The 12,064-nt window shown below is 47.5% G+C and overlaps 1 protein-coding gene across 3 annotated transcripts in view; it reads right to left on the bottom strand.

The window, feature by feature from the left end:
- Positions 1 to 12,064, bottom strand: part of ALDH1A3 (aldehyde dehydrogenase 1 family member A3) — a 37,740-nt gene that overhangs the window by 25,517 nt on the left and 159 nt on the right. For all 3 annotated transcript variants that reach the window (XM_073226983.1, XM_037000615.2, XM_073226984.1), the window contains exons 2-4: positions 6,875 to 6,979; positions 4,721 to 4,861; positions 236 to 365 (exon numbers count right to left, since the gene is read on the bottom strand). In XM_073226983.1, the coding sequence (XP_073083084.1) occupies positions 236 to 365; positions 4,721 to 4,861; positions 6,875 to 6,979 (376 nt within the window). The remainder of the gene's footprint in view (positions 1 to 235; positions 366 to 4,720; positions 4,862 to 6,874; positions 6,980 to 12,064) is intronic.

Genomic DNA, 12,064 nt, shown 5'->3' with positions numbered 1-12,064 from the left:
CAGAAGCCCACAAAGGTGTCAGCTCCAAGTCTTGTCTATTCCACAAAGAAGTGATTTTTAACTCAATTTCAAAAGTAAAATTCAAAATCAGCAGAGTGCTGTTTCTCTGTTGGGCCTGGGAAGGATGCCCTAGGAGGAAAAACCACGGGGTGCTCTGGAGAGGCCTCCTGGAGGAATGAGAAGATGGAGCCCCCAGAAGTCCCCAGATGGGTCTGAGAGGCCTGTGCTGGCTCACCTGTGGGGATGGTCCTGCCCTGTATTTTGTCTGCCCACCCTGCAAAGTATCGGAGGGTTTTAATACATCCTTCCAGGTCAATGAAAAAGGCATGAAGGAACGGCTTCCCCATGTCCATTGTTTCCAGGGTCTGCAATGATAAGGTAACAGCAGTTTCAATGCAGTTTCCTTCGCAACCGTCAGGTTGTTAATGGCGGGGGGAGTTGGGGGTGGCGGGGAGTGGGGGTAGTGGTGGTAGGAAGCATAGCCCCAGAACACTGTGTCTCTTTAGAAAGCAAGACGCCATATTTAAAATAAGACTGTCCCAGGCTGTCAAGGACACCTTTTCTTGCAAAACACGTCCATCTGGCAGGTCCGCCAGAGCATGGGTGATGGTCCCCAGGAAGGACAGCAGAATCAAGACTGGTCTGGGGCCTCACTGGGAAGGAATACACATTAGCATTTGGTCTTCCACCCAGAGCACAGCTGCCTCGTCTGTGTCACCTGGACACGTGGATTCCTGCATTCCCAGGGAGGTCTTGGAAGGTTAGCTGGCTATGGGGCAGCTAGAAAGAGGGCCAGCTTCCTCTAAAAGAGAAAGGGAGAAAGGTCTCTTCTTTCTTGGCTGGGCTGATCCGCATGGATGTAGAAGGAGTGACAGAGCCCAGAAGGGTCGCGCCACCAGCACAAAGTCACAGTCCTGCCTCACTGGGCTGCTGACCGGATGTGCAATGGGAAGGGAGCAGGCTCACCCTGGGTGGACGGGGGGGGGATTACCCAGGGCAAGTGTGCAGCTACTCAATGGCATGGATTCTTTCCTATTTCCAGTGTGGGCTTAAGAGAACCCCTTTGTCCCTCACACAAATGGCCCCAGTGGAGCCAGGCGCTGAAATGGCCTGTCATTTGTCTGTGCAGGAAGTGGCCACCCTGACACACAGCCCGGGGCTGGACTCTTGTTTTAGAGTTGATGGAGTGGGATGATGATTTACAAAGGAAGAGCCATGAGAGGCCCCTCCACGTGACCTGCATGTGCCCCATCTCTGAATTTGACACCTGTCTCCACTTTGCCGTGCAGACTCTGGGGCTAATGGACCCCAGAGATACCCAAGGTCATCCAGCCAGTCAGCCAGCACTGAATTCAGGGCATCTAACAGCCAGCACAGTGGGCATTTGCACCTGAAAAGACTGTAGAATGGTTATCAGGGTGCCCAGGGCCACTCCCTGTGACCTTCGTGTTAGGGATGAGCCAAGCTGTCTCTAAATAGGAGTCAACTAATGTCCAAACTGAGTGGCTAGTCCCTGAAGGTCTCTTGGCCTCAGTTTCTGCTTGTGTAAAATAATAATATTAATTAAGTAACTACAAATGAATACTAGTACCTACGTCTAGGGCGAGTGTGGCTAGAAGGGTTAGAATACACAAAGCACTAACGGCTGTGCCTGCCTGCTGGAAGTGCCATGTTAGCTGTTAAAATGATGACAGGAAGAGCTGCCATGATTAGGATCACCTTCCCTTTGGGGACCAGACAGATGCTGGATAATCCTCACTTGGGGACACTGAGGAGACAGGGTTATGAGTTGCTGAAGATGACAGGGCCAGTCTGGGACATGTACCACTCCCAGCGCATGCTGCTCAGTGGCTGAGTCAAGCCAACATGACATCCAATGCCCTACGCCTTTGGCTTCTACCAATTGGCATTCCAAGTCGGAATTTCTATTTTCCCAGGGGAAACCCAACCATTGCAAAGCATGCCAAAAGGTCTCCAGGGCTGGGCTACTCCAGAGAGCAACTGTGTATCTCTTGGTGGAACCAGGGGCTTATTCTTGGTCTTTTTTCTGGGATGGGACAAGGAAGAGAAAGGCATAGGACTGTTGTATAGCATTGTGGGGGATGCCTGCCTCCAGTCCTGGATTACCTAACCTGGCTGGGTAACCTTGGGCAGGTTACTTAACCTCTCTGGGCCTCAGTGTCTCCACTTCCAGAGGGGATAATAAACACTGCTGGTCAAATGCCTACAGCAAGCCTGGTATGTGGTGATCACGCAACAAGCATTGGCTATTTTTTATTATTTAACTTGGGCAAGTGTGCTTACTGGAGTGACAACATGAATTTGCCAGGTTAGTTCTGTGGAATCTGTCCAAGCAAAACCTGGGTTATGATAGGTTTAGACAGGAAATTCTTTCTAAAAATAAAGAAAGATTCTCGGATGACTACACAGGATTGAACCTGAGAAATCAAGTGTCAGCTACTGACTAGGACTTTTAAACAGTTATTATAGCTGGACCATGAATAAACCACAGCTGCCTCTAAGTTTATTTCAATTAGCATTTGAAGAGAAAAATATGCCTTCTGAGAAATTAACACATCATAACCCTCAGATACTAAAGAATGAAGGGGAAGTGCCGGGGGCAGCTGCCCCTGGACTCCTGGTGTGCCAAGGCCTAAAATGAGGGGCTCAGGTTGAAAAGAGTAAACAGGGAAGCCTCCTATTTAGGAAGCTCCCCGAATGAGCACTGAGTTTGGGCCCCAGGTGTCTCAGTAAAGGAGAGAAACTGGGGCTACTGGATCCCCACACCTGTTTCCAAACACTGAACGTGGAAGTAAATGCCCAGCTCTGTCAAAACCACCAAGCCGGCAATAGTACATGATGGGAAGAAGCACTTTGCTGTGTAAAAACACAGGAAAACCCTATCAAGTTGCCAAGGTGCTTTCTTATGATGGGGTCTGGGTTTAGAAACTGTATTTGATAGCCATTGTCTTGTGTCTTTCGTGATGTGGCAAAAAGCTCCACCTTATTTATTGTGGGTAGCGGGTCCCAATGACGGAGGCGCTTGCTCCACCTGCTATCACAACGCAGTCCTGCCGGGACAGGGGAACAAGCTGAAGGCAATGGTGGCTTTGCTGCCCCCACTCCCTAGGATGATACTGACCCTTGAGCCTGGGGCAGGGAGGGTGCCTGGGGCATATCCTCTCCCGCCCGCTATTAGTCCACAAGGACATTGCAGACCGATGAGGTCATGCTGGGTGAAAACAGAAATGTTTTTGAAAAAGCCAGTTTGGCAGCTTGAGAGTTGAGGCTGGCTTCCACTGCAGGAAGAAACCAGAGGCTCCACGGAGAGAAACGCTGATCCAGGGAGGGAGCCACCCTTACTTGGATTTGGGGCAAACATGCCAGGCTGGCGGAGTGGGGAGGAAGGAAGGAAAGCTCAGGTTCTGGAGGAGATGTGGCCCCGGGGGATATGCAGCTCAGAAAAGCCCCCAGATACAGAGTTCTTCCACTCCCCACCCCAAGACCCACATTTCAGGACACAAGCCATCCCAGTGTCCTGACGGGTACTGGTCTCCAGCATTCTCCTGCTCATTCCCGACATCAGATAAAGAAGGGAAGAAACTCTTTTTCCAAATCAGAGGCTAAAAAAATGTTCTTCCCTACCAACTATTCCTCAAGGTTGTAGTAAATTTTAAACAGGAGTCTAAGTCGCATGAGGGCTGCGTGCTCAAGTTGCAAAGGACCTCAGATCAGCGCTGATTACCCACCACAAGACCAAAGGAAAATCTCAGAATCATTTTAAATAATGCATTTATGACTTACTAATGTCACCCCAGCCCCATCTCCTGGGAACAACACTATTTCATAGTGTGGGCTGAATTAATATCACCATTTTGCAGTGGAGGAACTAAGGTGAAATTACTGGCCAACAGGGCATGTACCTGAGCATGTAGCATTACTATGAAGACTGCTATTATTAATAATAGCTATCATCTATTTACCACTTACTGCACTCCAGGGACTCTGCTAAGGATTGTAAATGGCTCATTCTTATACACCACTTAGATATCATTATTAATAATATTTTCTGCCAAGCAATATATTCTCAGACAGGTGAAGCAACTTGTCACACAGCTAGTAAGTGGCAGAGCTGGGGTTTGAACCAAAAATCTCGCCCTGTTTTCACCATCACTCCACATGTGCTCACCACTGCCCAGTTCAAGGGTGAAACAGGGGTGACTTTTAAGTTATACAGGGACAGTTTTTTCTATCTTAAGTAATGGTATTTATTTTATAAGTATTAATAAATATATCTACATTTTAAAAATAGTAAACCTGTGATTTAAGCTTTTGACTTCATGGATATTGTCATTCAGGAGGAGGGTAAATTTAAGTTTAAAAGGGAGTCCACATAAAAAAAAATTAAGTTTGTAAATGTACTGGTAGGATTAGGATATGACCCTGCCTATCCCAGTCCAGCCCAGCTGTCTGCATATCTCTGGGAAGCAATGACGTAGCTGAGCTTCCTCCAGGCAACTTCTTGGTCAAGAAGCTGAACTGCAGGAGGCTAAAATCCGACTTCAAAATGAAAAGGATGAAGTCCAGGCGCACGGACACCTGTCTACCGCCAGAGAACTGCACCTCCCTGGACAAGCGTACTGCCCCATAAAATCAGTGCCCTGGGTTGTTCCTTCCACCCCTGGCACGGGACAGGCCCCTCAGGGAGGCAGGTACTCACTGCCAGGACGGCGCGGTCCCTCTCCACGAGGTCAGCCAGCTGGTGCAGCAGCCGGCCGCGGCTCAGGGCGTCCAGCCGGCGCCATGGCGAGCCCCTCTGGAAGGCGGCTCGTGCGGCCTCCACAGCCTTGTCCACGTCGGGCTGAGAGGCCAAAACAACAGAGAGACTGTGTCACCATCCAGGTGACTGCAGTATGGGGGGGCTCGGCTGTCATTATGGAGAATAGCAGAGACCTGCCTCTGTCCTGCGGCAGAGGAAGGAGGGGGTGGCAGGCAGGCGGTGAGGGATGGCCAGAGTGATTTTTTTTCCTTTTTAAATCTTTTTCAAGATTTCTACAATGGCCAAGTATTAACTTTCCTTTTGATTATAAAATATTAAAATTGTTTATAAAACTACTGACCTTAATTATGTTTTTGGGTGACCCAAGTTGGAAAAGATTTTCCACTAGCTAGCTCAGTTTGGACACACACACTCCCACAGTTTACCAATTAGGTAGGAAATGTCTGTCTTGGCAATTTTATTCCAGCTGAGGACTGGGGCCTGCTAGTGAGAATGGGGCGCGAGTATTTCCCTAGATCTCAGAACCAACCATGTTGGAATAGTCCATGGATGGAGGACCAGGGATATTTTTCTCCCTTCAGCCTCACCTCCCTCCCTGGGGGCAGAAGGGCTACACCATTTTATAGACAAGGAACCAAACTTCTCTGCAGTGATAGAAGAATTACAATCACACCTTCTTATAAGGAAAGAAGTTGAAGCTATTTAGAGTAATGTCACCCATCCTTATTTTCAGGAAAATGGGCTTCAAGTCTCTGGTAGCTGAAGACGACTCATCCCCCAGGCCCCTCAGATCCTCTCTTCTCTAGGGAGGTACAGCCTGCAGTGGACGCCTGATGTAGTCAAGAAAAACACTCCACTAAGATTCTGTATTTCCAAGTGTGCTTGGAGGTGAGTGGAAGCTTTGGCAAGGGAGATATTAGGACTTTGAATTCCTCACTCTGGGATGGAGGCTGGGACCTCTCCAGCTGCAAGGGACAGGACAGCTTCTGTCTCCAGTGCTTACAGCAATCATCCAGAGCTGGGGCCAGGAAGCTTATTCTTCTCAACCTGCATCTGGGAATGGCCTGCTGGGAATCCTGCTCAGCATAATGCCCCCAGCTGCCCACCCGCTCCCATCTTCACATGAGCTCCCTGGTGCCAGTACTTCCCATCACAGAGCCTAGCATGAGGCACTGCACATAGAGAAGTCTGTACTGGTGTGACCACTGCACACTGCGCACTTATCACAAAACTATTGCTGGAAGGATTAAATGCAAGCCCATTTTACACAGGTGGCATTCACCCTGTCCATGTTCAACATCACCCATACACTTACTAAGAACATCAGGTAAGTACTCTTACTGTAGTGGTTGAGGAGAGGTTTACACTTCCCTTCCCTCCTAGAAAAGCTTTACCTTTGACCTTTCCCTCAATGTTACTTATATTAAAAAAATACTTTGTGGTTTTGAAGTGTATCAAGGACACAACCAGAAGTCCTTTAGAATCACACACACACACACACACACACACACACACACACACACACACACACATATATATATATATAGTTATTATATATAATATAGTTTATATTTTATATACCCTGAACTGTTGACTAGGTGCTATAGCTGTTACAAGGACTATAGCTCCACATGATCACTTACATTTCTAGTAAAAAGAAATCTGGTGATTGCATGACGTTATCACTCCCGCATGAATCGATTAGCAAGTCTTTTTTCCTTTGAGTCTTTTTTTATCTTTAAGTGTCTGCTGCCAGAATGCTGCATCTCATGAAACACACCAGCCAGAAATGCTTTCTGGAAAGGTTCTTTAATGCCTCCAGGTTCAAATAATTGATAAAAACCTTTCCTTTAGCCACATGATGAGGATAGCTGAGGTCATCCTCATAGATGGAGAAACATTTATCAAAGGAGAGTGACTCTGCAGCGGATCGTCCCTAATTGATCCCATTCTGGGCCATGTGTTTGCGAAGCTGCTAGCCTGGATCCTATGCCGAGTATGGGCCAGTTCTGTCTTATAACTAAGCCAGACTGCTTCCTTATCCTTTAGTTATCTGTAATTGAATTACTTGGGGTTGGCGGAGAGAGCACCCACCTTATCTCCTTCTTCTACTTCACATATTTTTTCTAGAGTTGAAGGGTTATACGTGGCAAACTTTTTTCCACTCTTGGATTCATGCCATTCATTGTTGATGAATATCTAACCAGGAAAGGAAGTTGTAATGCATTAGGCTTAAATCAAAATCATATAATTCCAACATGCTGAGGAACTTAGGTAATGTCTTGTCCTTCCCCATTGCTTACCCACCCACTCACTCTTTCATAGATGGAAGAAAGGGGCAAGAGCCCCATGCCCAACTGGAGGCATACTCAGAATTAGAATCCAAATCTCTTCTTGACTTGCAATAACTATATTCTCAGAGAATTACTTTTGTCATAATAAGACTAGTTATTTATAATTTTTTTCTAAAATGTTCTCTTTTTTGAAGCAATTACATGAATTCCCAGAGGAGTTGCTGAATTCATAGTTAAATAGAGCATGTAAGTTAAATCCTTACATGAAGTTTGGGGAAGATTAGGTTTATAAATGTAAAATGCCAAGCAATCTACCTGCCCCTGAAGGACTCCTATCTTCCTCCTTCCTGCTGCGACCCCCAACTAGATTGCTAAGGAACTGACTTTATACAAGGATCTTACCAGAACCCTTTGCTCTTCCGCAATGCATATCAGCACCCCTTCCCCCACATCTTTAAAATGTCTATTTTCATGTTGGGCTTAATAAAAGCCAGTGATGGACTACAAAGATAAATATCTGGGTTAGAAAATGTTCTGGTTATGTTAACACATACAGCAAATATGGTTGATATCCAGAACTGAAGAACTGACCCACAAAAATCACTGAGTCCAGAGCCTCAAGTGTCTAGAACAGAGCTGAAAATAAGAAAAGAAAGAAGAGAAAAGAAAGAAGAGAAAAGAAAGCAAAGAAAGAAAAACAATGCTATGAACAAACTAAAAAGAATGCCCAAGGTCCATGCACTGACACATTTGTACTATTTACTCCAAGCATACTCTAAGTTTTTTTCCTTCAAAATACCACATCAGAAGAGAGGGCTTTTGGAAAAGAACTAGGAACAGAGGGGACAGATAATATACAAAACACATTCCGACAACATGGAGGTCCTGGCTGCCCAGCAAGAGGACAGCCTTGTCATCATGCCCAGTTGCAGGCATGGGCGTAATGCTTCAGGAACATTGCCATCAAATAAAATGCCATCAATAATTTCCAAGTTCAAAACTAGTTCATCAGAGTCCTTTTCTATATCTATATGGATATCTTTTGCTTCTCTTCGAGTTGTTTGAAAGAATTGTGTCACTGCAAGGGCTAATTTCAATTAGTGTAAATCGTATTCATTTGGAGCACTTGACTCCCCAGTGATGACAGATGTGGGGAGTCCTTGCATCCAGTCGGAGGCTCGGTTAGGTTCTGTGTCCTGGGCTCTTCTGTAAAAACTTCAAAGCTTACTGGAAGGAAGCCTGCCTCGGGAAGCTGCTGGCAGAAGCCGTTCCGATAACTCTCCCTGAAAGGCAGGGAAGTCTGAGACTGGGGACTGAGCACAGAAGGCCAGCTCTGGCTGGGCAGGTGGGCACCCGCCTCCAATACCCAGTGGGGAATCCAGAGCTGAGAGTGTCCCTTGCAGCTAGGATGTGCCCATCTGACTTCTGGAAGCTCAGAGCCTTCAACGTGAGGCCAGGCCCCCTGGGAAGAGCGCAGAAAAGGCCAGGCTACAATTACAGGTTTATTCTTCCAGCTGAAACCAAATCCAAGAGTTCACTTTTGCCATCCGGCAAGCAATCCCTCAGAAACAGCGAGAAATTAATAAGTGGAGAAGAGGAGTTAAGTTAGTGCGGGGAGGAAAGTGCAGGAGGGAAGAGAGGCCCATTTGTCGGAAGATGAAATTTCGTGGCTTAGATAATAGAGACTGTCAGTGAAAACTGCTGATTGTAGGTCCTTCCTGGTATCAATTCCAAGAGGAAGGGAAAATGAGAAGATGGTAGACGAGAATATAAATAAGGAGGATGGAAACAGATTGCAACGATCAAATGTCTGTTATACTTCAACTCCAAGTATGTTCCTCCAAAAAAAAAAAAAAAGAATTACTTGGTCGTTCATGACATTGATCCACAGTCCTTTCTAACCAGCAACTTAGAAAAAAATTCTGACTGCTCAACTCTAACCATCTTTTCCCCTTACAATGTTTCTCATTTAGTAAATTTTTTGTCTTTACAAGTACACTAGTAAGTAATTTTGCAAGGGGTTTCTACTGTTGATTTTCTCTCTACTACAACCAAAAACACAAACAAGGAAGGGGTCCGTGAGTGTGGCCTACCAGTGGTGCTGGGTCTGTTATTCTGAGCCCCAAATCAAGAGAACGGGTCTAAAAGAATTGTTCCCCTTGGCTTGTGAATTGGTATGAAACAAACCTTTCAGAAGTATAATATTCAGTTACTTTGAGCTGTAGATGGAATTCACATTGCACTTCAGTAGAAGAATGGAAGCGTGTGTCATCTGGACTGAGCTAGAAACCCACAGTTCTGAGGAAATAGGTGTTGGGTTGAACGCACTGATAGGGGTCATACACGTGAGTTCCGCCACCATTTAGAGTAACTTCTTCTGGATATTAGTTAAACTAAGAAGGAAAATGTTACAGAACAGGAGACTTGAGGGAATTTTAGTTTTTATAAAAGAGCTCATAAAAACTCATGTTTTATGGTGTGGGAGATCACGGGGAAAACAGTGTAGCACAGAGAAGGCACATAGTGGATCTGTGGCATCTTACTGCACTGATGGATAGTGACTGCATTGGGGTCTGGGTGGGGACTTGATAATACGGGTAAATGTAGTAACCACGTTGTTTTTTCATGTGAAACCTTCATAAGAGTGTATATCAATGATACCTTAATAAAAAATTTAAAAAAAATCTCGTTTTAATAAAACAGAAAATCTTTGAATCTTTGCTCCTAGAAGAAATTTTGTAAGGAAAGGAAGGGGCCCCCTGCAGTGAAAGGGGTTGCCATCCTCTGAGGGCTGTGTGGGAGTTCTGGGGGACACTCTTCTCACTGGAATCACACAGCAGAGCCCAAGATTAGAATAAGTACGAGTGAATGAACTTCGACAAGGTCAGCCTGGACAATGAACTTACCCTGGGAAATGGCATCCTCAAGGGATGAGCTCAGACCCACCATCTCTGGCATGTCCTCCATTGGCAAGAAGTATCAAGAGTCAGGTTTGAAAAGCAACAGACTATTACCAGCTCACACATCCCACCCCTTCCAACTGCCCGCTCTGGTCCCCATTCTGCTGTTCTGTTTCTCCCACTTCCTGCTTCTCCCCTCAGCCCTGCTGGCTGCCCCTCCAGCCACAGGCTCCCTATGCGTCGTTCACCCAGGTTGCCCACCCTCAGCCACAACCTTGCAGGCTGTCCAGGCCCCGCAGCTGCTCAGGGGGGACCTCTGAAGAGGTGGGCCCGAAGCAAGGACAGAGCAGGCAGGTCTTGCCTGGTGTCAGGCCATTCAGCCATCATTGCCTGGGGACCCCTGCATCTCATTGCTTTGTCTCAGCCTCAATCACACACTCAGTACTATCTCACTGGGAAAAGGGGGCACCTACAAGGCGGCAGACTGCTCTGTGCATCTGCTAAGATCCTCCTCGATAAGAGCTGCATTTACACTTGTAAAGGGCTGTAAAGAATTGTGGAGAAGGAGGTAAACTTTCCATATGTGGTTGCATTGCTCTGATAGGACTCAGAAAGGTAAAAAGTAAAAGGACAGTAATACATGTAATTTCTACATCATTTAGAAAAATCCTAAAGAACAAAAATAAAAACATGATCACCACCAATAGAGGAGCACCAATGGTGTTAGGGTCTAAACAAATTTCAGCACTGTTTTCACTGTTTCTAGAATTTGTGTTGAACTTTTTGCTCTGAAGCTGATACTACTAAGAAAACTATTAAAAACACTCTTCAGCATTTATGGTGAAGTGTCTCTGTTGATTACAGAGCCCTTTGAAACAGTTAATTTAAATGTCATGTGATCAGAGGCCCAGACGACATTAAGTGACAAGAGACCAAAATCTGAAGGGCCACACATAGTGGCCTGCAACTTCCTCGGCTTGATTAAAACTATTTGAGAAACATAATTGCTACTTTTGAAAGTAAAATTGATGGGGAATTTTCCAAGTGCTGTGTCAGCTGGCGTTGGAGGCTATGGATAAGATGCAAAAAAAAGAAAGTAAGAAACCAAGTTGGGGAAATGGAAGCCAAGGAGGTCTCTTGGCCTGTGTGCGCCCCCGAAGTGCCCCCAGCCCCCGACCCACGGCCTTCCTAACAGCCTCGGGCGCCCTCCCACGGGACACGCCCCTGGACGTGAGGCTCCCAGCCTGGTCTCCAGTCCTCGCCATCTTGTTTCTGCCCTAGGGTGGTGATCTCACTCCTCTGCTGACGCTCCCAGCTTCCCAGGCAGTGTGAAAAGGCAGAGAACCTGAGGACTACGCATCGCGATGGGGCCTTGCTGCTCGCGGCAACCCAGGTCCAGATATGAGACCATTTAGTCGGTAAACACCAGGGCCTCTGGGCAATTTTATCAGTGATTATCTTCCTACTCCCTCCTTTCTACTGGGAAACGAAGTACAAGGTAAGCACAGAAGGTGTCCGACGTTTCCCCCATTGCTCACGCATGTGTTTCTGGAATCTTCCTGATGGAGCCTGAGCTCTCAGACCTGCTCTTAGGGTTTCTCTCTGACCTTCCCAAAGTCCAACAGTTCAGCCCCGAAACCATGCGTCAGGGTCTGCGCGGAGACCACCGCTCCGGGGTCCCTGCGACACACTACACACCTGCTGGCCGTGAAAGTGCGCCCTGCAGGGCCACGTCGGGCCCCGGGGGGGCAGCAGCCTGGCACCGCAGGGACGCCGCCCAGCCTCTCTCTCCCGGCTTTGAGGCTTAAAGAGGCCGTCTGAGCTCGCCGATTGCAGAGCCCCTTCGGAGCGCGCGATGGACACCCGCGGTACGCGAGATCCCTCCCGGGATGCCCTGGGCTGGACGCGGCTTCGGGAAGGCGGGGCCCCGCCGGAGAAGCTCGGGTCATCGGAGCGCCGGGAGAAGTCAGTTGAGGGCTCGCCGTCCGCAGCGCCCGGCGCCCTCGGAGCCGAGCAGCGGGGCTCTTGGCCCACTGGCCCCTCGTCCCCTCCACCCAGGGCCGGCAGCCCAGCGCGGAGCCGGGAGGCCG

The sequence above is a fragment of the Manis javanica genome, chromosome 18 (assembly GCF_040802235.1).
Source record: "Manis javanica isolate MJ-LG chromosome 18, MJ_LKY, whole genome shotgun sequence".
NCBI classification, from domain to species: domain Eukaryota; kingdom Metazoa; phylum Chordata; class Mammalia; order Pholidota; family Manidae; genus Manis; species Manis javanica.
This window is presented reverse-complemented; position numbering and strand designations above follow the sequence as displayed.